This window comes from Quercus lobata, chromosome 2 (genome assembly GCF_001633185.2).
Source record: "Quercus lobata isolate SW786 chromosome 2, ValleyOak3.0 Primary Assembly, whole genome shotgun sequence".
Lineage (NCBI taxonomy): Eukaryota > Viridiplantae > Streptophyta > Magnoliopsida > Fagales > Fagaceae > Quercus > Quercus lobata.
Window position 1 is genome coordinate 96,720,788 of NC_044905.1, and position 24,467 is coordinate 96,745,254.

A 24,467-nucleotide genomic window follows, 5' to 3' on the forward strand; every position below is an offset into this window, starting at 1 on the left:
AGGTTCAGTGTATGAGCTCTGAAGCTGTGTGGTCACCGAAGGTAAGAAAGAAAATTAATTTGAAAACGCCTTTATATTCGTGTAGGAATTATGAGCGGTAAAATTCCCGCTCGTGAAACGAGACTGGCCCTCCACCGTTTGATTTGCATCTCACCATCGAACGTGGGAGACAAGGGCGTCGCCAAAATTTAATGCTGCCAGAATCGGGATACTGAAGCGTCATAAGCATGCCTCCAAATATGACTGAGTATGGGCTTATGACGTCAAAATCCATCTTTTCTCCCGAGGAGTCAAAAAGCAAGATTTTGAGGGGCTATTGTGGGGGCCGGTCCGTCACTAAAGTTATTAAAGTCAAGTTAGTTAAGCCTGTGGCCCATCCGAGGAGGCAAACTTATCCGAGGAGGCCCGTATCAGATTGAAGAGGTAACCAAACGAAGGGAAGAGGGAATATCACGAAAGGTGAGTTCAGTGTTCGTCCGAGGACAAAACCCTTCTCGGCAATACGAGTCCGAGGACGATCAGGACACCATTTGGTTATAGACCTACCCCGGAGCTACGTCACCACTCAAGGTGGGATAAGGGGCCAAAGGTGAGAGAGAGATAAGGCAAACAAATATCTATGGTAACAGCTGCCTCCGTATTAATTGCCTCTCAACCAATTCTCTGGCTGCATTAATGTGGAAGTGATGCCTGAACAGTGATGAAGCGTCACAACTGCTAGAAAGAGGTTCCAGAAGGTGTTAGGTGAGACAGAAAGAGATCCCCTGAACCCAATCTACACGTGTGTGGTGAAGATGGAATAAAGAGGGCGGTATATAACATGAAAGGAGGGCATGCAGAAAAGAGGATCAGAACATAGAGAAAAACAAAGAGAAGACTCAGGAAGAAAACTTGAAAAACAAAAGTACTGTATCTATTTCAAAGAAAAACCAATTGTTATATCAGCTCTGATCCATCTATAAACGGGAGGTAAAATCTTTTTACTTCTAGGGAGGTTAATCTAGTTCTTGAACACCCACGCTCTACAAATTATATTGTTTGAGCCCTCAACGTGCGAACCCAATACTATTTTGGGGCTGTCACGAATTGAGTCCTTACAGTTACTATAGCCAATTTTTATTGGTTATAAATTTAGCTCACCACTAATATCATTTTTTTATTTACCAATAATCATTCACTATATTAGTAATTTATAAAAAATGTTGTAACAAAATTTGTAACTCTAGCATTTTTTAAATAAATAACACTATTTGTCATGTTTTGGATATCAAATGCTTTTTTTTTCTTGACTAGTAGTTTACTCGAAATAATTAATTGAGAATGAGTACAAGTAGGCATAGTTAAAATTTATATTGAGTATCTTTATTTTTTTTTTCTTTTTTATGAAATCATTTTTTAGGATAGAGATATTTATTTTATTTTATTTTATTGGGAGAAAATGAGAGATTTGATCCTTAGACTTTGCTTATAACACAAAAGAAATGTTAAGAAGGCTCTTTACAAGTATAATTATAACACAAACAAAAAAAAGTATTGGAGTCGTTGGGTCACTTTCTTGGGGCGGTTGGAAGGTGAAAAGTCGAAAAGGACTTGGTGATGGCACTCCGCGTGAGCATAGTTGGAAAGGGTATGTTCGTCTTGTTGTGACCATTAACAGGGTTCTGCCCTAGCTTCTACGTTATGCTTTACATCTATAGTTTACTTAAGTTTGACCTTAAAAAATCATGCTTTAGGTTATAAGGTTATTAGCCTTTTTATTTGTTTTAAAAATAAGACTGCTAGCCTGTTGGAAAATGCTGGAAATTAGGTAATTCTGTCGATCAATCGTTAATCTCTCTCTTTTTTTTCTTTTTTTCTTTTTTTTTATTTTTTTTATTTTTAATATATGATATAAAATTTGTATTTAAAAGCTATTGTATATTAATAAACAATGTATCCATAAAATTAGTGTGGTGGAAATGAGAATGTTAAGACCAATAAGCAGGAATACATGGAAGTGATAGAAAGATAAGATTCAAAATGAGAAAATCTACTTAAAGATATGAGTAGCCACAATTGACGAAAAGACGAAGGAGAGTAATTCGGCTTAGGTTTATCAATGGTTTGGGCTTGGTGGGTATAGTGTATTTGTATATTATGCTTCTATGAACTTCGGGTGAAAAGGCCCAAAGGGCTTCATGTATTCAGAATCCATTCACTTTGGATAAGGCTATGCCGAGTTGAATTGGAGGATAATGACTTTGCTGATCAAATCCAATCTCTATGTTTTTTGGGCATTACATATCCTTGTTTGATTATGGATAATGACTTTGCTCAAATTCGAAGCAGCCAGTATTTAAATGAGAAAGAGGTCTACATGATCTAGACAGGGTTAAAGATATATTTAAATATGCTTTAAATTAAGTAGGTAGTGTTTTTGAATCAAGAAGATTTCTAGAGTACATTTATTTACAATTTACATATAATTTAAGTATTGCTAATACATTTGGTTAAACATGTACGCATAGGACAAGACTACCACTTTTGAGGTCAAGTTCCATTGCAGTGCAATAATTGGAAGAAATTCCTCTACATGTTGAGAAAGTGAACACTATCCATCCTTGGGTTGCCTATCAGTGACAAAACAGTAGCTGCAATATGCTTTGTACTAAGCCCTGCTGCTTCCATTTGGTCTGTTTGAGCTCCGTGGTCAATATATCTATCAGGGAGCAGCATAGCCCTCCACTACAATCACAGAAAAAATAAATTAATTAACAACTAATGTTTTCAATTAATAGTCAACAACTAGAGCAATATCCCTTTCTCCTAGGTTTACTACAAACATCACTATTGTTATGCACCAATCACAATAAAATATGTAAGTAATTGTGAAAAACATTGTGTTGTCAGACTTATTAAATTGATAAGTGAGAGAAAGTGTCTTGTAAGACGGTATATATATATATATATATATATATGAGCACAATATAAGAATGTTACCTTGAGATTTCCATCAAGTAATCCATTCAATCCCAAGAAGTGGGAAACATGAGAGCTAAATCCTCCGATAGATCCTTCTTCAGCAGTGATGAGGAACTCATGTTCTTGAGCTAAGCCTCTAATTAAATCTCCATCAAGAGGCTTGCAGAATCGAGCATCGGCCACAGTTATTGAGATGCCAAGAACTTGAAGCAGCTCTGCTGCTGCAATACAGCTTTGTACTATTGTCCCATAACCCAAAATAGCCACCCTACTTCCCTCCCTTAGCACAATTCCCTTACCAACCTATATTCCAACGTTTGAGTTAGCACAATAAACAAAAATAATTGTTACATGTGCAAGGTGAAAATAACACTTCCACAATGCTATAGACACAAATAGATCGTGATTGGTGTAGCATAACTTTTATATGGGATTATTACTGATATCACATTTATTGTACACCAATCACAATCTATCACCTTAATAGTATTAAAAAAATATTGTAAAATTTGTTGTATCATTAGACTTATTGATAAACCACTGAGGAGACTTGCAAAAGTACCTCCAAAGGTGTCCCTTTGTTATTTGGTGGAAGAATGGAACCAATGCCACTTCCTCTTGGGTATCTAAAGCAACTAGGCCGGTCATCAATGGCAGCAGCTGTAGCCACCATGTGCATGAGTTCAGTTTCGTTCGAAGGAGCCATGACCACCATGTTAGGTAAACATGCCATGAAAGTTGTGTCAAAGGCGCCACAATGGGTTGGACCATCTGCACCAACAAGGCCAGCCCTGTCTATAGCAAATCTCACTGGGAGCCTTTGTAGGTCTACATCATGAGCAACCTGCACGATCAACACCAAACAAGATTTCAATAATTGATGTTTCCAAAATATCTTGCGAGAACTTTAAAAAGTTTGTGGTCAAAGAAAATCAAAAGCAAAAATTTGAGAAATAGATATATTCACCTGATCATAACCCCTCTGTAAAAAAGAAGAGTAGATAGCACAAAAGGGCTTTAGTCCTTCAGCAGCTAGGCCAGCAGCGAAGGTAACAGCATGTTGCTCAGCTATCCCAACATCGAAACATCTATCTGGGAATTGCTTCTGGAATAAATTAAGTCCTGTACCCCCTCCCATTGCAGCATGAATGGCTACTATTCTATCATCTCTCTCTGCTTCAGCAATCAATGACTCTGCAAAGTACTTGGTGTAGGATTGAGTACTCGATTTTGATTTTTGCTGTTTCCCTGACTTGGGATCAAATTTTACCACCCCTAAAAATAAAACCAAAATTCATTAAACCAAATGCGAACATGTCTTTTTTTTTTTTTTTAATAGATACTGTAGGATTTGAAATTCATGTCATCTGCTCCTTGATAATTGGTCTTTAATATTGTGTTGAGACACCAATTTTCATTTTTTCTTGTGTAGACGGAATTCGAAAAAAAGAAGACTTTGCAAATTGAGCAACCTACGCGTTAAATATTAAAAGGAATATACTTTGATTTAGGAATGATTTTGTACCATGCATTTTATCAGCTGCAACTTCAGCTGGAGCATAGCCTTTTCCTTTCTCAGTGGTAACATGGATAAGCACAGGTCCTAGAGATGGCAGGTCCTTCACTTTTTTCAAAATATGGACAAGGTCTTCCACGTTGTGACCATCTACTGGGCCAATATAGAATAGTCCAAGTTCTTCAAACAAACATGCTCGAGCACCACCCACCATCCCTCTCATGCAGGAATCGACTTTAGCTGCAATTTCGTGTGTTTGTTCTCCAATCTTCTTTGTGATGCCCTTTTTAATTAGGTGGATGAAAAGTTATTTGCTTGTTGTAATAATGTTGAGGATAGAAGAATGCATTGTAGTACAACTTCAATTAGCAAAAATTTTAGGTACAGTTGATATGTGCAATAACTTAGATTCCTCAATTGAGTTCAACTATATGGTTTAATTGATACAGAAAAAAAAAATTTATTATCTTTTCTAAGAAAGATAAAATTAATCTTGTAGTTCATTGATCAATGCATCCACATGTTGAATTTAATTAAGAAATATAAGATAGAACACCTAAGAAATTAACTGTGTGGACTCATTTTTTATCCAAAAATTAAATTACAAAAGCTTGGGTTTGTGTCAGCTTTACTTCCCAAATGGGTTTTTATCCCCCCCCCCCCTCCTCTTTTTTTTTTTTTTGCATGAAATCCTTTTGTTGCTCTTAAGAAGCAATAGTTATTTTATGCATCCAATATGTGCATTCTCTCTCTTATACTATGTAGATTTCATATTGGAATTTGCATATTATTGAAAGCATTAGGCATATATTGGATGTATGAGATATACTAGCCTATATTTGATGAGGCTTGAGATAATCATGACATTATGAGGTCCAAAAGTTTACCTTTGCAACTTCACGTAGCTGGTGGAACTTTCTACTTGAATGCAGCCTTGTTAAGGCTCTACTTAGAGCTCCAACGGGGGGAGCAGGACCATCCACGGTGGCAGTGGGCAAGGAGACTTGCTCATTGTCGTTCAAAATTATGATAAGATTTGTGTCAAGATAACCTGCATTGTTCATTGCCTCATATGCTTGTCCGGCTGTCATGGCCCCATCTCCTATAACCGAAATTACATGGTTCTTTTTCCCTAGCAAGTCTCTACCAACTGCCATTCCTGAAAAGCATTGAACATAGATAAGCAACTAATAAATTTCATTTTGGGAAATTTTACTGCTATCTTTTAAACTACACTCATTTTCACACTAACCCCAAACATTACGAGAACGCACACTTACTTTCCCTAAACTATTACTTGTGTAGCATTTAATACCTCATTTTGAGTCATTCCATGGTTAATATTTTAGGAAAGTAAATATGCATTCTCATAATTTAGAGGAGTAAATTTAAAAAGAGTAAAGTTTAAGGGGATAAAATATCTATTCTTATAATTAAGGGAAGTAATTATGCATTTTTATAGTTTAGAAAAGTAAAATGTTAAGTCTCCCATTTATTAAAAGTGGCTACGCTAACATTAAAGCCCACTTAAAATTTAACTTTGCAGAAGTCCATTCATACTTTATCAACCGGGCCCTCATTGATGGAACTACGTCAATTGCACTCGGTTTGGGTCCAGTCTTATAGCCCGGGAATTATAACATTTGAAATCGTTGCAAAAGTACTGAAAGGCTAGTGAAGGCCTACCTATTTGTCTTCTTGCAAGTTGCAAATCAAATTAAACAGTAGCAAATTTGACAGTTAGCATTCCACTTTGAGAAAGTAGAGATCAATGGCCCATGTCATTAAACTATAATTTAGCATGTAGGCTTCTTCATTTTTTTAATTTTAATAAATAATTTAAGTTGAAGCTGCGCTTTAAAAATGAAACCAGTTAAAAAATTTGATGTACCTAAGCCAGCTGAAATGCTGGTAGAACTATGGCCAGCACCAAAGGCATCATATAGACTCTCATCCCTCTTTGGAAAGCCTGCAAGCCCACAAGTCTGTCGAATTGTGTGCATTCTTGATCTCCTGCCTGTTAGAATTTTATGCGGGTACGACTGCAAAATTTCCACAATAAAACAAAAAGGAAATAATTAATATACTGTTTAGTGATAAGACTATTCATAAAAGTTAGAATAATGGTTTGATTGAGCTTATTATTTGCTAGCAACTTTTGCAGCAATTTTAATATTACATAGAAAAAAATTACAATTTTTACTATAATTATCTTATGTGGTAAATTGTGATTGCCTATTTATAATTTTCACATAAATTTATTATTTTTTCTTCATCATTCACAATTTGCTATATGGATATAGTTACAACAAAATTAAAATTATGATTTTTTTTTTTTTATGGTCTTATAAATTTTGTAACTTTTTCTAATCAATGTTGTGTTTGGCATTGGCATAAAAACCAGTTTTTTTTATTATTCAGTTTATTTTTGTTATTATTCATGGATCTTATTGCATTTTTTGATACTATTCATGAGTCTCACTTTACCTCTCATTTAAAAAAAATAAAAACAATAACAATAAAAATAAAAATAAAAATAAAAACAAAAACAATAACAATAAAAATAAAACATCAACTCAAAATTTTGCTCCGGGATTAGATCCACATTTTGATCCGGGAAGTAGTCTAAGTTTTATGTTTTTCCCAGCCAAAACCTTGTTAATTAAACTTCTTATACTTTCAATATAACAGCATTATAACGTTGGGTGAAATTTAAAATAGTAGCTCAACCATTTCTAACCACACAAGTTCTTTACTTATATACTAGTCAGGGCAACACGTGCTAGCCATAGGAAAAAAAAAGTAGTGATTAAGATCAATTTTAGATTTTATTTGTATCACAAAATAAAGATATAAATCATTTGATTTCTAAAATACATAGAGATTTACATTAATCAAAAGATACATTAATTTTAAAAATTTTGATAATTATGTCATAAAAAGTTAATCTTATTCGTATAAGACCGTGACAGATTCCAGTTTAATATTTTATTATTTTATTTTGACCTATAACTTACACCTCAATAGTTGTGAATATATTGTAATAACTACAAAATGTCACGACATTTTTAGTTGTGCTAGATCTCGGTATAATACTTTATTATTTTATTTTGACCCATAAGGAATTGACACATGCGTCACAACATTTTCATAATATCTCTATGTATACATTATACTTAATTACAATGTAAATTTATATTGTAGACACAAAAAAATTGGCAAATTTTGTACACATTTACAAAATTTGTACAATATTTACCATTTTTTGTGCAAATGTGTATAATATTAACCACTTTTGTGTATTTACAATGTAAACTTGCATTGTAAGTACAAAATAAACATATAAAGATCTTAAAAAAACAAAAAACAAAAACAAAAACAAAAACAAAACTCAAACCAACTGGCATACTTGAAGGGGAAAAAAAAGAAAAGAAAAAAAAAGAGAAAGTGCACCTCACTAATTGAATAAACCAAAAAAAACACTATTCATGAGCCTTGGGCTCTTTTTATATAGTTAATAGATATGACATCTTACATAAATATTAAAAAAAAAAAAAACACAAACAGATACCTATAACTAAAAAAAAAAAAAAAACAAAAAAAAAACCTTTAGGCACTATAGAAATTAACGTTAAAATGTTGTGGACTTAGCATTTTTTTCTTTGGTCTAGAAGAAACTAAGATCTCAACAATTGTAAAAATATTGTGATAACAATAAGTGTTGTAACATTTTCTCAAAATATTTATTTTTAGTTGTGGTTGGTCACAGTCTCATATTTTATTATTTTATTTCGACTTGTAAGAAATTGACATGTCAATAATTGTGAAAATATTGTGAAATTTGTTGTGTCAGTATAACAATATATATACCAGCTTACATAAATATTTAAAAGAAAAAAAAAAAACACAAAACCGATTACTAAAAAAAAAAAAAAAATTTAGGCACTGTAGCTACCGTACCAGTTGAATAAACCAAAAACACTACACAATAAGTATTATAACATTTTCTCAAAACATTTATTTTTAGTTGTGGTTGGTCACAGTTTTATATTTTATTATTTTATTTCGACTTGTAAGAAATTGACACGTCAATAATTGTGAAAATATTGTGAGATTTGTTGTGTCAGTATAATAATATATATACCAGCTTACATAAATATTTATTAAAAAAAAAAAAAAAAAAAACACAAACCGAATACTAATAATTTAAAAAAAAAAAAAAAAAAAAAAAAAAAAAAAAAAACTGCAGCTATTGTAGCTACAGTGCCAAGTGGCACTGTAGCTTCCCAAACTGATAAAAAAATAGGACTTACGAAACCAAAATGTACAGTGTAAAATACTGTAGCGGTATAGAAGCTTTTTATATAGTTAAATAGATAATAAGAGCCAAAAGAAAAAAGCACGATGAGAAGCATTATATAGGGCCTGCTGCATGAAAAACAAAACAGAAAGACGCCAATGATAATGAATTTACCTGATGCCCCACGTCCCAAATAATCTTATCGTCGGGACAGTCAAATACATGGTGAAGTGCGACTGTTAACTCAGCCACTCCGAGGCTTGAACTTAGGTGACCCCCAGTCCTTGAAACCGTGTAAACAATCTCTTCTCTCAGTTCATTGGCTAACACTTCAAGTTCCTAATAAGATAACAATTAATTTACTCAAAACCTCAGTTTCCAGAGGATGAAAATTTGGTTTTATAATCAACCAAAAAGAAGCAAAGTGTGTTTTACCTCAGTGGATAGGTTTTTCATGTGAATAGGGTAGTTTATGGTGTCCAGAATTGGAGTTGAGGGCTTCTCTCCCGAGAAGTTGAGGTACTTCTTGATCCCTCCATTCTGCTTTGTTTTGTGGTCTCTTTTCACCATGGTTCTCACTTCCTCACTTGCATTTTTTTCCTCAGCAGCTATCACTTTTTTGTACTGGAAAATTAAACATATTAATATATTAAGACTTCTTAAACATGCTAGCTCTACCTCTTATGTAAAAACATAACATTTCTTTAACTTTCTTTTAACACTGCTCTTTTTTTAAGAGTTAAAATTTTTGTACTTTGTGAGAGAGAGAGAGAGAGAGACCTTCAATTCCAGAGTGGCTAAATTCGTTGAGCTTGGAAAAGAATGGGGTTCTTGAGAATGGAAAAGAGGAAGAAAACTGGTTCTAAGAATAGAAGAAGCCATTGTCTCTCTTTAAGAAGGATTTTGAAAAGTAGAGACTAGTTTTAAAAAAGTTGAATAAGTAGCAGTAGCAGAGGCCTGGTGAGGCTGTAGTTGTTGGCAAAGGTTGAGCTGAGGGGGGTTTTTTTATAGGAAAACTGGAATACTGTAAAAATTGCTAACCTTACGTAATTTAATTGGCCAAGTTGAGCAATTGGCCTATTAATTATTGTATTTTTTTTTTTTTTTTGATAACCATTAATTATTGTAATTTAGTTTGTCGGGTTTGCCTCTACAGTATACACTCCCAATAATTCCTTTGTGGCCCCTTGCGTAGTCGCGTGATGATCCACCGACGAGGCGATGACTATTGACTATTGATGCTTCCCTCCTTCTTGAACTGGTTACGAGTTACAACAATGACATAAATATGATAAAATAAATGTTTGTTGTAAAATTTACCTAGTTTTACCATGCAAGTTGCAATTGCTAAATCGATTACGTGATTTCCTATTCATTTTTAGGTCATATTAATAGGTGTTAATACTTATTAGCGCAATTGTTAATAAATTATATAAAAAAAATTGATACCACTTTTATGAGAAATATAAGTAAAAAAAATCATATATATTTTTTTTCTTTTCTTATAAACCATAAAAAGTTTCTAAAAATATACTATAAATCAATGTATTTAATTGGCCAACCGTTAACTTTTCCCTTCATTATTTTTGTAGGATGATCATGGGTTAGTTGGGATTAGGTTAGGGTTAACCCGTCACTTACAGGGCCGGCTCAACAACTTTGGGAGCCTCAGGTGAAAATTTTAAGTGGGGCATTTTTATATTTAAATATTAATCAACTGTGTAGTTTGCAAGCAGTTGTGCAGTGCGCAACTGTGCAACCTGTGCTGCTGTGCAGTGCAAATGTCCAACCTGTCTTATGGCTATGTGCAAAAAACGTGTCCTATCATAGCAGAATTTTGTACCAATATTTTCCTAGCTTGGCCTATGACTAAAAACGTGTCCTATCAATCAATCATGCAGAAATAGACTAATATATATATAATTTAAGTTGAATAAATAGCAGTATTAGCAGACTCTTCATCTTCATTTTCGGAAAGATAGAGAGGGGGAGAAGATTACCTCTAGTACGCTTCCCCTTTTCAATTTTCAATTTACTATGAATTGAAGGGAATCAACAAAGAAAGATTTCAAGCTAGACTGAATTGATAGAAAAAGATCAAGAATCAAGATGAAGAAAAGAAAGGTAAGAATATAGATGGAGAGGTAGAGAGATAGAGAGATGAGAGATTTTTCTTTTGTTTTTGAAATTTATAATCTCTATTTTAGCATATTTCAAGACAATTATGTTGTATTATTAATGAATTTGTTTGGTATTAATTTTGATTTTAGCATATTTTAAGAATGAGTTAATAAGTTTGTCTCCTAAAATTTAATTTTGTTAGCTGAAGTTTGACTATTTTTGTTTTTTCCTTTTTTAATCTTCTACATTTTAGGATATAATAAGGTCTTTTTAATGCATTTTATTGACCAATAAAAGTACTTAATTTTTTTTTAATTAATATATATAGATAAATATAATATATATATATATATATATTTTACAAGTGGGGGCCTTAGGCGATTGCATCAATTAATTGCATCACCTAATTGAGCCGGCCCTGGTCACTTGATCCGATTATATCAGATGGAAAAAGAAAAAAACCCACCACTCAACTCTCCAATATGCCTCCAATTGGCAGTTGGATCAAAACAAACCAGCTAAACTTCTTAGTCTTACTCAAAGCTGCTACTTCAATGAGCAATAGATTTGTAAAGGATTGCGTTTTGCAATATATATGGTGGTAAGAATGGTTGAGTGAGTAATGGATCTGGAATGTAGGGGCTTTATTAAGTTCGACTTATGTAGAGGTTGTAAGAGGACTGTCTATGTTAAAAACAGAGAAAATCAAAACCTTAAAATCAACGAACTTGAGATCTTAGAGTGCTAAGGGAAGAATTAATACAGTGTAATGTTGCCATATAAAGGAATTCACTTAATAAAAATGATTAATATGTTTATTGTATTTAGAAACAATAGATGATTTTCAAAATGTAATATTTGTAACAATAATTAATATATTCATTGTATTAAGAAACATTAGCATGTAACTCCATGCAAACACATGGATGCATTTAAAATTAAACAAAATTTTTATTATAAATAATTAGTCAAATTATTATTTTTAAAAAAAAAAACATGTAACACATGCATTTATGCATATGTGTAGATACATTTAAAATTAAACAAAATTTTTATCATAAAATATAGATAATTAGTCAAATTATTTTTTAAAAATAAATATAATTAGTCACATATTAAAATTCTTACCTAAATTTAGTACTACTTATGATCAATTTTTTTTTTCTAATTTTTAATAAGATAGAACATGTGGTAATTTTATTTTATTTATTTTTTGAGATACATGTGGTGATTTTTATTGAGTATATGTAATTTTTTAAAAAAAATTTATAGTTCATTAATATTAGATTCTTAGCATTTTATACTCATTAACTCACTTGACACAAAGATTAAAAAACTTAAGTAGACACATGGCACATGCTTAAGTAGCTAATTACGGTGTAGTCTCCACATAAATATAGACAAGTGCAAAATTGGATTATAATTTCAAATTCTAATTCAACTTTCTCTAAGTTTTACCTATTCATACATATATATATAGATGACTTATAAATTTGATTTTTTTATTTTTATAGTTATATGATTATGTTTTTTATGGTTTATTATATTGGACTTCTCATTTTCTACACTAAATTAACTAATTCGGTACAAAAATTTAAAAATTTAGATTAGATAAGACACATAGTGCAAAATTAAACTCTAATTGAAATTCAATTTTTACACTAAATTAATTCACTTGGCACAAAATTTTAAAATTTAGATTAGATGAGACACATGGCACAAAATTAGACTCTAATTGAATTTCAATTTGAAATTTAATTGAATTTTCTCTTTGCTTTACTTATTATTATTATATATAGAATATATTAAATGAACTTATAGTTTATTTTTTGTTCTCTTATTATTACAATGTACAAAATTGTAATAAGGAAGCCACATTAACCACAAGATTCATCTCCTATTCAAGATTCATCTTTTTACTAACTCCCTAAAAAAATCTTGGAGCTGCTACTAGTAGATTTGCTACATATGTGTATTATTTTAATGTTATAATAGCTTTTTGTTATAAAGTTAGTAATTTAAGAAAAAAAAATAGTAAAGTTAGTGATTTTACAAGCATTTAATGGATTAAGTAAACACTTGGTGTTGGTCTAAGTTTTGTCATTTAGTTTAAAATATTTTTATAAAAAATAATGACAAATAAATAATGACAGTTGCATAAAAATAAAAATATTATACAAATTTAACAAAATAAAATGATTATACCTACTCACATTGACAATTGATAATGAATTATTATGTAATAATTTTAAAATAAAAAATTTGTAGAAGGAAATTGTAAAACTTTATGTATATATATGTGTGTGTGTGTGTTTTTTTTTTTTTTTGTTAATTACTTGATATATTTTAGTTCTCTATCTATTAAATTTTGTTTAATTTAAGTTTCATAACAATCCAAAAAAAAATTCATAGGGCCGTCATGTTACATAAACTGCTTTAGATTGCATAATTAATGCCACTTTTAAATCATTTGATGAAGCCTAATGTTACTATTAGTATTATTTTTTTTAATGTTGAATTAACTTTCGAAGTCTCAAACACAAGCAAATTCAAAGCCGCGTACTTACCGACAATGTGCTGTAAATGGAAATCGTGAGAAAAAAAATATACTAATAGCTACCTCCATCGACGCATAAAAAAAATTTAATATTTGAGCGGTCATTATCCTGAACATGCATTACATGCCGATAATGAGGCCAATATATTCTCCACGAAGGACACATAAAACTTAATTATCACGTGCTGTGAGAGGGAGAGAGAGAGAGAGAGAGCATCTTGGCCATTTATTTCAACATTATTTTGTAGTCCAATCAATTCAATTGTCTGTTGTACTTATAATTTATAAAATCAGTGGCTAAAGAAAAAGTTTTACTAATTTATTACTATTCTTTTCGCAATCAAAATCTTCATCTCTCTACTTTCGGGATTCTTGATCATATCGAGCAAAGATTACTGTCTCAAAAAAAAAAAAATATATATATATATATATCGATCAACGATTGAACGAGTTGCACATGTCTTTTTCTTGTGCATATCCAATGTAGCTTTTGTTTATTATTATTAAAATATTTTAGGTAACTTTCACCTTTCCATCAATATGCGTGATCAAGGGTCTTATGTCATTTAATTTTTGTGTGTGTGTATATATATATATATATATATATATATAAACAAAAGTGGTTGTACCTTTATATATATGTTCTTAATAAATACTTATTAAACAAGAGGTAAGGTTCCTAATAGAAGATAATGAGTAAGTATTTATTAAGAACATATATAAAGGCACAACCACTTTTGTTTTTATATATATATTGAAAAAGAATTGAATAATTAAGGTTAGAAAAGATTATAAATTCTATTTTAGTTTTATATATCTTAATTTTATTTATCAATAATTATCATATATAAATTTTAAAAATTTTATGATTTTGGTCACAAATTTTTTTAGGCCCAACATAATTAAAATTTGGACAAAATTTGGCAACAAACTTGATTATAGTCTTGTAAACTAAGGTTACAACTTCACTAAATATTTTTTTATTGGATGTGAATTTTGACAAATCCACTATTAGATTACATCTTTATTCTTATATCCTCCATACTTGCAAAATTCTAAGAAAATCAAATATCAATAATTATGTCATAAATCAAATGTTTAAATTTCGAGTTTTTGTAATTTCAAATTATACATAAAAAATAAGTTTATAGATCGAATAGTAAATAACATCCGATTAATATAAAATTTACATGTGTTTTAAGAACATAAAAAACATGCAATTCAATGGTTAGATTTTCAAAATATGTAACCATGTTAATTTTTTTAGTGAGAGTTGTAACCTTAGGTTACAACTAATTAAGTTTGTAACCAAAATTTGTCCTCAAACTTTTGTCCCCCTAACAATATATTAGATCAGACAAAAAGAAAAGGCTCAAGAAATTTTTTGAAAGAAATGTAATTTGCAGTATTGATAATAAGAGACTATTATGCAACAATTTCAAAAAAAAAAAAACCTTAGAAGGAAATTGTCAGATTTTATGTATTTGATTTTTCTTTTTTCTTTTTTTGGATCAATATATGAAATTCTCTTTTTATTGGATTTTGTATAATTTAAATTTCTTAATGACCACACAAGCAAAAATTCTTGGAGCCACCACTAATGAGTTGAAAAAGATAGATTCAAATATATTTGATGTTAAACTCTATAAAAAATTTAACAGATACAATAGTATATTTTACAATAAAAAAAATTAAATTGAGAAAAATAAAGTATTGTCTCTATAACAATTAGACCAATTACTTTTTTTAAGAGCATCATTGGACAAACTCAAATATTTGGGGAGCCAACTCCTATTTTTGTAAGCTAAATTTTCAAAATATTAAAATAATTTTATATATAATATGAATTTTGTTGGGTTAAGATAACTTGACTTCGGTTAATTAATTCAATTACTCAAGTTGATTAATTAGGATCAATTGCATGTAAATCGTAAAGGCATCAACAAATCACCAAAAATACTAAGTGCAATGAAAAATAAATTAGACACGATGATTTGTTGACAAATAGGAAAAACCTTATAAGGCAAAAACCCTACCAGATAATTTTAAGGTCACCATGCCCAAGAATCCACTAATCAACAATCAAGCGGTTATAAGTATAAGGAATCTTACCAACTACCCTAGCCTATCTTGAAATACCACCATACAGTTGAACCTTTGCTCCAATACCCAATTGAACTTGATATTGTAGTAGTCTTCTTTCCTTTTAATGCACAAACCTCCAATTTGTGACTAACACTTTGCACGGATTCCAGTACATGACTAACTCCAGCAACTTGAATAGATGTTATTGGTTGCAAAGTTCTTCACTTTATCAACAATGAAGATCAGGAAGTACTTGGTTATAAAACTCTATGGCGTATAAACGCAGTAGATTCACATAGAGAAAATAAGTGTCTTGGCCTTTGTATCCGTGTATGACGGTTCTTAAAATAAGCCTTATATATGTCTAAGGTTGTGAGAAAAGAAACCCTAAATAAATACAAAAGCTTGGGCCGAAATTCTAATCTGGAAAACTAAAAATCGATAGATCAATGCTGTCGAACTATCTATCGAGCTTCACATTAAGTCTTGATAATAGGCTTCTGTCGAGATATTTGTTGAGACTTAATGAATAGTTTTTTTTCACTTGTTTCTTAGACCAATTTTCATGTCTTTAATACTTGACTTGAACAACATGTTTCTTGAAGTACTAAACCCATCTTAGATCTACCTAATTACAAGTAAAGTGCATTTTGTCAAAGGATTAGCCAATTACAATAAAATATGACCTTAACATATTTTTCAAAATTTTGGGGGGCTACGGCCCCTCCACCCATGTACGTAGCTTCACCCATACATACACCACGCATGCTAGCGGCGTTACTTGTTCTCAAGAGGGTTCAAGTGTTCTTCAGGGGTTTCCCTTGACTTGATAAAAAAAATTATATATAAAACATATTTTTTTTTTAGTTTAATTTACCTTTAAAATAGTTTTGCATATCCTGACTTAAATCTTGTACACTCTAACACAGATCAGTCTAGCCCAAAACCAAACAATAGTACAAATTAGCCCATCCCAAAACCAACTAATAATTAGATCACAAATCTCTCTCTCTCTCTCTCTCTCTCTCTCTCTCTCTCTCCTATCTGACTATCAATATCTCTAACTCTAAGAGTAAAAAGTGAGTGTTCATAAGTTCTCTTTTTTATTATAAATTTATATATTATTTGTGTAAGTGTGTATCTGATACTGATTGTATGCATTATTTATTTATGTATTTAATTTTATAATATTAATTTATGTGAATGTGTGCTTGTATAATATAAATTTATATAATTTAATAATTGTAAGGACACAATCTGTAACGACCCGTAACAGTGTCGGGTTCGCACGTAAAAAAGCCCAAACAATATCATTTGTAGAGCGTGGGTTTGAAAGGCTAGGCTTTAGTCACCAGACGGCGGGTTTTCGTAACATTCATACATGGTTAAAATCGTGTTCGCCCTGGGAGTCTTTCTCCTGGAGGCAGGCTGAGAGGCTCTGGTTTTTGGCCATTTTTCCCAGCCCCCCTTCTAGATTGCTTACTTTTCCTTTTATACTAGTCTGTATCCCTCATCCTTCGTCCATGTGTAGAATCGACTTTTCTCAGACTGATACTTGTCCCATTAGCCCATACCTAATGTGGTTGGGGGTAGTTGTAAAAGCTGAAGAGTATGGCTCTGTCAGGTGCAGAATAATGAATGGCAGTAAGGGCAACTTTCCCTGGTCGTTATACTTTTTAGCGTATCCTTCTCTATTGACCTAGATATTTTAGATTCTCTTCCAAGCTGGTCCTATACCGTTTTTGCCATTCCTTTCGGTGAGATCTCGGACATGCCGAGGACTGAATCGTCCTCGGCTGTATCCCAAAGCTATTTTGTACTTGTATTACCGAGCCTGGGCTATAACCTTCCTCAGCTCGGGCTTCGGGTCCCAACGAATAAACGGGCCAGGGCCACAAATTATTGGGCCCCACAATAGCCCCTCAAAACCCTGATGTCCGACCTCTTGGTTGGAGGGGAGGGTTTTGGTAATACCAAGCCTTCATTACGGCTCGTTTAACTCAGCCTTTCATTAATGTTGGTGTTTCTTCATCTGCCCAGGAAACGTAGCGGTCTACAAGACACTCCTCTGAATTCATTCATAATGCGTTCCTGCCATTTCGTTATCCAAAACGCGCTTTTAATGATTTCCCTTTACGAGACATTTTTAAATTCGACGGTTATTGACGGTATGGGGAAGTGGAACGGGTATATTCTTATTTACATATTTTCTTGGAAATCTGAGCAGATTAAATACCTTCCGTTTCACCCTTCATATAAGAAGAAAAAGCAAGAGGTTATTTCTCCTGTACAGAGACCCCTTCAATCCTTCTAAAATCTGAGAATCCTTAGCCTCCCCCAGAGTTTCCCTTATCCGCTTGTTTACATCTCAAACCGTAACAAGTCCAAGATAAGAGTAGGAATGAAGAGACCATGTCTTACCCAGAAATGCTACGTTCTTACAAAGCTAAAGATGGCTCGGTCAGGGCAGGGATGGGAGAGACTCAAGATACTTTTCACCCTCCTTTTAGTCAAAATCCGAAGCAGGGGCTCGTCACGCCAAACTTTTAGTGCGGCTGAGCTGGGATCACCCATTATCAGTACCAGTTGCTCCCTTATGAGCATATCTAACCTGGACCTAGCGTGTTAGGAGTCAGGACTGACGCAAGGACAAAGTACCCCTGCTTTTTCCTTTCTTCCTTCACTGATTCCTTCTTTTACCTCTCTTTCTTCTTCTTTCCACCACCAGATCCATCCTGGTGCTTTTCCTTCTTCCTCTTCTTCTCCTCCTTCTTTCTCTTCATCTCCTCCTTCTTCTTCTGAAGAAGGTCCTTCTCTCAATATGGGCGCTACTGGGGCAGAGTTTGGAAGGATTTCGGAGACGAGTATAAAAAGACAATTGACTACATATTTTTCATATTGTTGTTGTTGTTGTTTTTTTTTTTTTTTTTTTTTTTTTTTTTTTTTTTTTTTTTTTTTTTTTTATTTTTGTAATCCACCTTCTGTATAGGCTTGTTTAAGCCCTTCTTTGTACGTTGTAATACCTCTATATATTAATAAAAGTCGTTATTGCTTTATTTCACATTTTCTATCTCTTTATTTCTGAAATGGTTACGCCGTGAATAGACATACTATCTTGTGAATTCTTTTTATTTTTACCCTTTGACCGATACCTAGGACCGAAATCCTAGTTAATAAAAAGATCTTACTCTGCGTTTATAGAAACTATCCGACTTAATAATATTGAACTGCATAAATGATATTTAGGGCTGAAACCCATATTGAGAAGAAAAAGAAAGGGTATTATGATGAGCTTATTGGGGCAGTCTGACACAACACCGCCGACCTGAGAGCACAATATTTAGGGACGAAATCCCTTATCAAGGAAAAAAACGCTATCATGAGCTTACGAGTGCTGTTCGGCACGATAATACTGTTTTGAACAAATGACACTTAGGGTCAAAACTCTTGCTAAGGAAAAGATATTATCATAAATTTAACAGAGTTGTTTAGCACAATAATGCCGACCTGAGAAAACAACACTTACCCCAAAATAGCCGAGATGACAACTGAATGCTCGGTGCGGTATAGGAGGTAGTCATCCGAAGATATATAACCCAGAAATGAACAACCCCTGCAGGCCGCTGAGTAATAAGACGTTTCGCCAACTGCCTAATGACCTTCATAGCCTTAGTCTTTTTTTGGTATGTGGTCCGATGACTGAGCGACTTAGAATTCTTCTTAAGTAGCTGACATTTTCATAGGTTTGAGTCCGAGGACCATGCAATACCCTGGTTCTGTCCAAAACTCAGTTTTTCTCATCTAAGTAATTGGTTTCCCCATAGGTTTGAGTCCGAGGACCATACAATACCTTGATTCTGTCCAAAACTCAGTTTTCTCATCTAAATAGTTGGTTTCCCCATAGGTTTGAGTCCGAGGACTATACAATACCTTGGTTCTGTCCAAAACTCAGTTTTCTCATCTAAGTAGTTGGTTTCCCCATAGGTTTGAGTCCGAGGACCATACAATACCTTGGTTCTGTCCAAAACTCAGTTTTCTCATCTAAGTAGTTGGTTTCCCCCATAGGTTTGAGTCCGAGGACCATACAATACCTTGATTCTGTCCAAAACTTGATTTTAATAAATAGTTGGGGGAATTGACCCCTGGGCTATGGCATAAGACCTTGGTTTTGGGGGAATTAGCTCCTCGGCTAAGCCCCTAGGACCATCTGTATGGCTGACGCTACAAAGCGTAGCTCCTAGTAAATAAACATAGCCCCTAGTGGAACTTTACGCTAGAACTAGGCCTGTCCACGAGTCGGTTCGGGTCGGGTTTGTTCCCAACCCGGAACCGACCCGACTAGATCGGTTGCTGAGAAATTCAACCCGCCGCCGACCGGCATGGTTGATCGGATCGGGCGGATCGGACCTTCAACGGACGGCGGTCGGTTCGGTCGGAGTTGGAGATCTGAAAATCGGCCAAAATCCGGCGATTTAACGGCGAAATCGGTGAAATTTCGGTGATATTTTCGCCGGATTTTCTTCGAATTAGTCGAAATCTCATCAGATTCGGCGAGATCTCGCCAAATCCAGTGAAGATTCCATGGATCTAGCTGAGATCTCGTCGGAAATGGCTGAGATCTCGCCGGAAATGGCTGAGATCTCGCCAGATGTAAATAACTTCGTCGGGAAATGCTGAGATCTCGGTTCGGTCGGGTTTCTTCGGGTTTTGGAGAGAAAACCCGCCAGGCGACCCGCCGTTTTCGGGTTCTGGAGGCCGAGACCCGCCGCCGACCGCCGGAATAGTCGGGTCGGTCGGTTTCGGATAGGTCGCCGGTCGGATCCTCCGGGTGGGTCGGGTCTCGGATGGGTCTGGACAGGCCTAGCTAGAACACTACAATCGGTCGTTGAAAATGATAACGGGATTCTCTCGACTTACCGCCTGTGCCAACACACAAGCCTTTTCCACAGACGGCGCCAATTGAAAGGACACGATCTGTAACGACCCGTAACAGTGTTGGGTTCGCACGTAAAAAGGCCCAAACAATATCATTTGTAGAGCATGGGTTTGAAAGGCTAGGCCTTAGTCACCAGACGACGGGTTTTCGTAACATTCATACATGGTTAAAATCGTGTTCGCCCTGGGAGTCTTTCTCCTGGAGGCGGGCTGGGAGGCTCTGGTTTTTGGCCATTTTTCCCAGCCCCCCTTCTAGATTGCTTACTTTTTCTTTTATACTAGTCTGTATCCCTCATCCTTCGTCCATGTGTAGGATCGACTTTTCCCAGACTGATACTTGTCCCATCAGCCCATACCCAGTGTGGTTGGGGGTGGTTGTAAAAGCTGAAGAGTATGGCTCTGTCAGGTGCAGAATATTGAATGGCAGTAAGGGCAGCTTTCCCTGGTCGTTATACTTTTCAGCGTATCCTTCTCTATTGACCTAGATATTTTAGATTCTCTTCCAAGCTGGTCCTATACCATTTTTGCCCTTCTTTCCGGTGAGATCTCGGACATGCCGAGGACTGAATCGTCCTCGACTGTATCCCAAGGCTATTTTGTACTCGTATTACCGAACCTGGGCTATAACCTTCCTCGGCTCGGGCCTCGGGTCCCAACGAATAAACGGGCCAGAGCCACAAATTATTGGGCCCCACAATAATTATTAAATATAAAGGGCTTTTTTTACATATGTGTATATATTGTTATCAAGTTATAATTACATTTGTTATAAATTTAGTGATTTAAAAATGAAAGATAATAAAACTTAGTGATTGTTCAAGCATTTGATTGGTTAAGTAAACATATAGTGTATTATTTATATATGTATGGATGGGTGTAGCTCTTTGGGTTAATAATTAATTCAATGCCTGCAGGTTGAGTTTTGTCATTCAGTTTAAAATATTTTTTTATAAAAACAATGAAAATTACATAAAAATAAAAATGTTATACTAACTTAACAAAATAAAATGATTACACCTATCTACATTGACGATAGATAATGACAACTCATAGTGAATTATTATGTAAGGATTTCAAAATATGAAAACTTGTAAAAGGAAATCGTAAAACTTCATTTTTTTTATTTGTCAATAATTCGATATATTTAAGTTCTTTTTTTATTAAATTTTGTTTAACTTAAGTTTCTTAATGAACTTCCTGAAAAGAAATCTTAGAACCACCATTGGCCCGTGTGTGTGTATATATAATATATATAATTGAAGAAGTTGAAAAAGATGTCGAATAATTAAGATTACAAAATATTATGAATTTTTTTTTGTTTTATATATTTTAATTTTTTGTAATTAATGAGATGCTTACTTATAAATATGATCATATTAGAGCTCGCCAAGAAATACTTGACACTATTCAATTTAAATTTTAATAATAAAATAAATATTTTTATTATCAAATAAAAAATATTATTATCAAAATAGTATTATAAATATTATATAATATTTTAAATAATAATATTTATAAATATAAATAAATATTATAATATAATTAAATGTTATTTAAAAAAAAAAATTATAATTAGTTTAACTAGTAAATTCCCTTAACATCAAAAAAAAGATCAAGGGTTTGAACCCCGCTAACACCAAAAAACAATTCGTGTTTTGACCTGGAAAGAGAAATCATCATGGAGTTGTTTGGTACATAAAATAAGATTATTTAAATGGAATAGCTATTCTTGTTAAATAAATATTCAGTATTTCAATTACACTTATTCCTGAGAAATAGTTACTTACTCCTGTGGACGAAACCAAGATTTTTAGGAAAAATGCTAAAGGTAGTACACGTTTTATTATATAAAACTTACAAATTGACGTGATAATGAATATAATTAGTGAGATTCAATCAGCTCATCATAAATGAATATTTGAATTGTCTTTTTATGATTGGTGATACATCAGTTTGTAAGCTCAATGTAGTAAAACTTGTAGTACTCGTAGAACTACTCAAGATGTTATCTTTTGAGAGGGGGATTATGAAGTAAAGAATTTCAACAATTCAAGAATAAGAAATATGTTAAAATTAAAAAAAAATAATATATGAAAAATAAAACTCATATATATATTTAGTATTACTAATAAAAAATATAAATATAAATAAATAATTCTTTTTCAATACATTTTCACTCATTCATTTATGATTTATTAAAATAGAATTCAATATATTTTTAAATACTAAAATGATCTATGACTAATTATGTACTAAATTTCATAGCAATTGCTTTTCCAATGTACAAAATCAAATAGTTACATAGAAATCATCTTTGTTTTAGGTTTTAGATTGACGAATTCTGTGACAATGTAATAATTGTTTGAGTTTGTAACTATTAGCGGAGTATTCAAAGTCAGAGTGTATTGAAGCAACTCAAAAAATTATTTTGTTAAGATTTTGACTGTCATTTGGTCAACTCTCGATTGATCGAGATTGAGAAAGATCAAAAGAAGGATTTTGACAGATAAAAAATCGCAGACTCAATTTGCTCATGTGTTTTAATTGAAGTCAGTGCTTAACCCTACTTGCTATATTTATAAAATAACTTATAAAGCACGACTTCCATATAAGTTGGAGAGGCAGAAACATAGCACTAAATATAGATCGAGGTTATTGTAGCTCCCATTCGGTGATGCCTAGCTATGAGCTCAGAATGACAAGTGCATCTGATTTCCTTCCTCGCTTCTTTCAAAGATAAAGTTATATCCTTTGAGTTGTATCATACATTGTGATCAAAGAGCTTGAAACCACGACCAAATAAAATTAAATGTGGTATCAAATCTTTGAGGAGGTGCATTAGGGTTTGCCAGAGGCTCTTGTCATAAATTAACACAAACATGTCTTTCATGAGAGTATTCATGCAGAAGAAGTTCATACATTCTAAAAATGTAGTGGATCAAAAATGAAAATGAGTTTATCTACTGGGATTTTAAAGTTTAGTTAATAAAAGTTTTGTTCTAGATTGTAAACTCCTTTCATAGTAGATTGCCTTATTTGGGATATGTCATGTGAAAATTTTTATTATTAATTTGATTTCAATTTAATCTATCTTTGAGTGTGAAGATTAAGACTATTGGCCAGGGCGGCGTTATGTGTAACTTAGGGTGGTCACAGGACCACCTTGACTTGCCAACAAATGTATATCTATACTTGCAAATATATATATATATACACACACTAAATTAACCTATTTTGACAACCCTAACTTGAGAATTACAAGAATTTCGGTTCAATAAAAATAAGAGTAATGCTATAATAAGTGGAAAGAGAAAAATGGTTAGTAATTCTAATTTTGGTCCAATATTGACATCACTTTTACTCCAAAAATAATTATGTCCCCTCAAACATAATCTTTAAACCCTAAACCCAAAAAAAACCCTCTTAAATAACAAAAAACAAAAAGCCCAAATGACAACAAAAATAACCCAAACAAAAACAAGACTAGACCAAACAACAACGAGTGAATAAATTATTCAACAAAAAGCCTATTCAAAAAGAAAAAGAAAAATAATCATTCAAATTTGTAACTCTTTCAACCTAGTACATAAAAATAATCCATAATTTCATTTTTCCTTGAAAAAAAGACTTAAGAAAAATATTGTGGTCATGAGTTTTCCTTGGCAGTGCTAGCAGTTGTGCTTTTTTGGCTTTGCATTCGTAATAATTTTACTCTCCTTAGCAACTCAGCTCGTAGTTGTAGCAATATCATCCGCTTTTATTTCTATTTTCTATTATCATTTCAATTCTTTTATTTTATTACTTCCATCTCAGCATTCTCAGTTTCCATTTTATCTCTTATTAGTCAATTTTTTTTCTTTTTCTCTTTGTGAGTAGATTTTGTTTTTAATACTTCATGTATTTTCGTATTTTTTTGTGATGTTGATTAATTCAAGTTATCTCTTTATAAAAAATTTTATAATTTAAATTTCTTAGTAATCACCCTAAAAACA

The 24,467-nt window shown here is 32.8% G+C and overlaps 1 protein-coding gene across 1 annotated transcript; it reads right to left on the bottom strand.

The window, feature by feature from the left end:
- Positions 1-2,368: 2,368 nt before the first annotated feature.
- Positions 2,369-9,737, bottom strand: LOC115977378 (probable 1-deoxy-D-xylulose-5-phosphate synthase 2, chloroplastic). The gene is made up of 10 exons (XM_031099201.1): positions 9,558-9,737; positions 9,213-9,401; positions 8,952-9,116; positions 6,369-6,519; positions 5,365-5,636; positions 4,487-4,760; positions 3,929-4,236; positions 3,524-3,805; positions 2,980-3,264; positions 2,369-2,724 (listed from the first exon to the last, which is right to left on the bottom strand). The coding sequence occupies exons 1-10, from the start codon at positions 9,657-9,659 to the stop codon at positions 2,569-2,571; spliced, it is 2,184 nt and encodes a 727-aa protein (XP_030955061.1). The 5' UTR covers positions 9,660-9,737; the 3' UTR covers positions 2,369-2,568.
- Positions 9,738-24,467: the final 14,730 nt, after the last annotated feature.

What these genes read in the sequence shown, in the direction of transcription:
- LOC115977378 (XM_031099201.1), bottom strand. Translation starts at nt 9,659, where the DNA reads ATGGCTTCTTCTATTCTTAGAACCAGTTTTCTTCCTCTTTTCCATTCT. An exon ending in TGAAAAACCTATCCACTGAG is followed by an intron (nt 9,117 to 9,212) that starts GTAAAACACACT and finishes TTATCTTATTAG; the next exon opens with GAACTTGAAGTGTTAGCCAA. An exon ending in AGCTACGTGAAGTTGCAAAG is followed by an intron (nt 4,761 to 5,364) that starts GTAAACTTTTGG and finishes CTAATTAAAAAG; the next exon opens with GGCATCACAAAGAAGATTGG.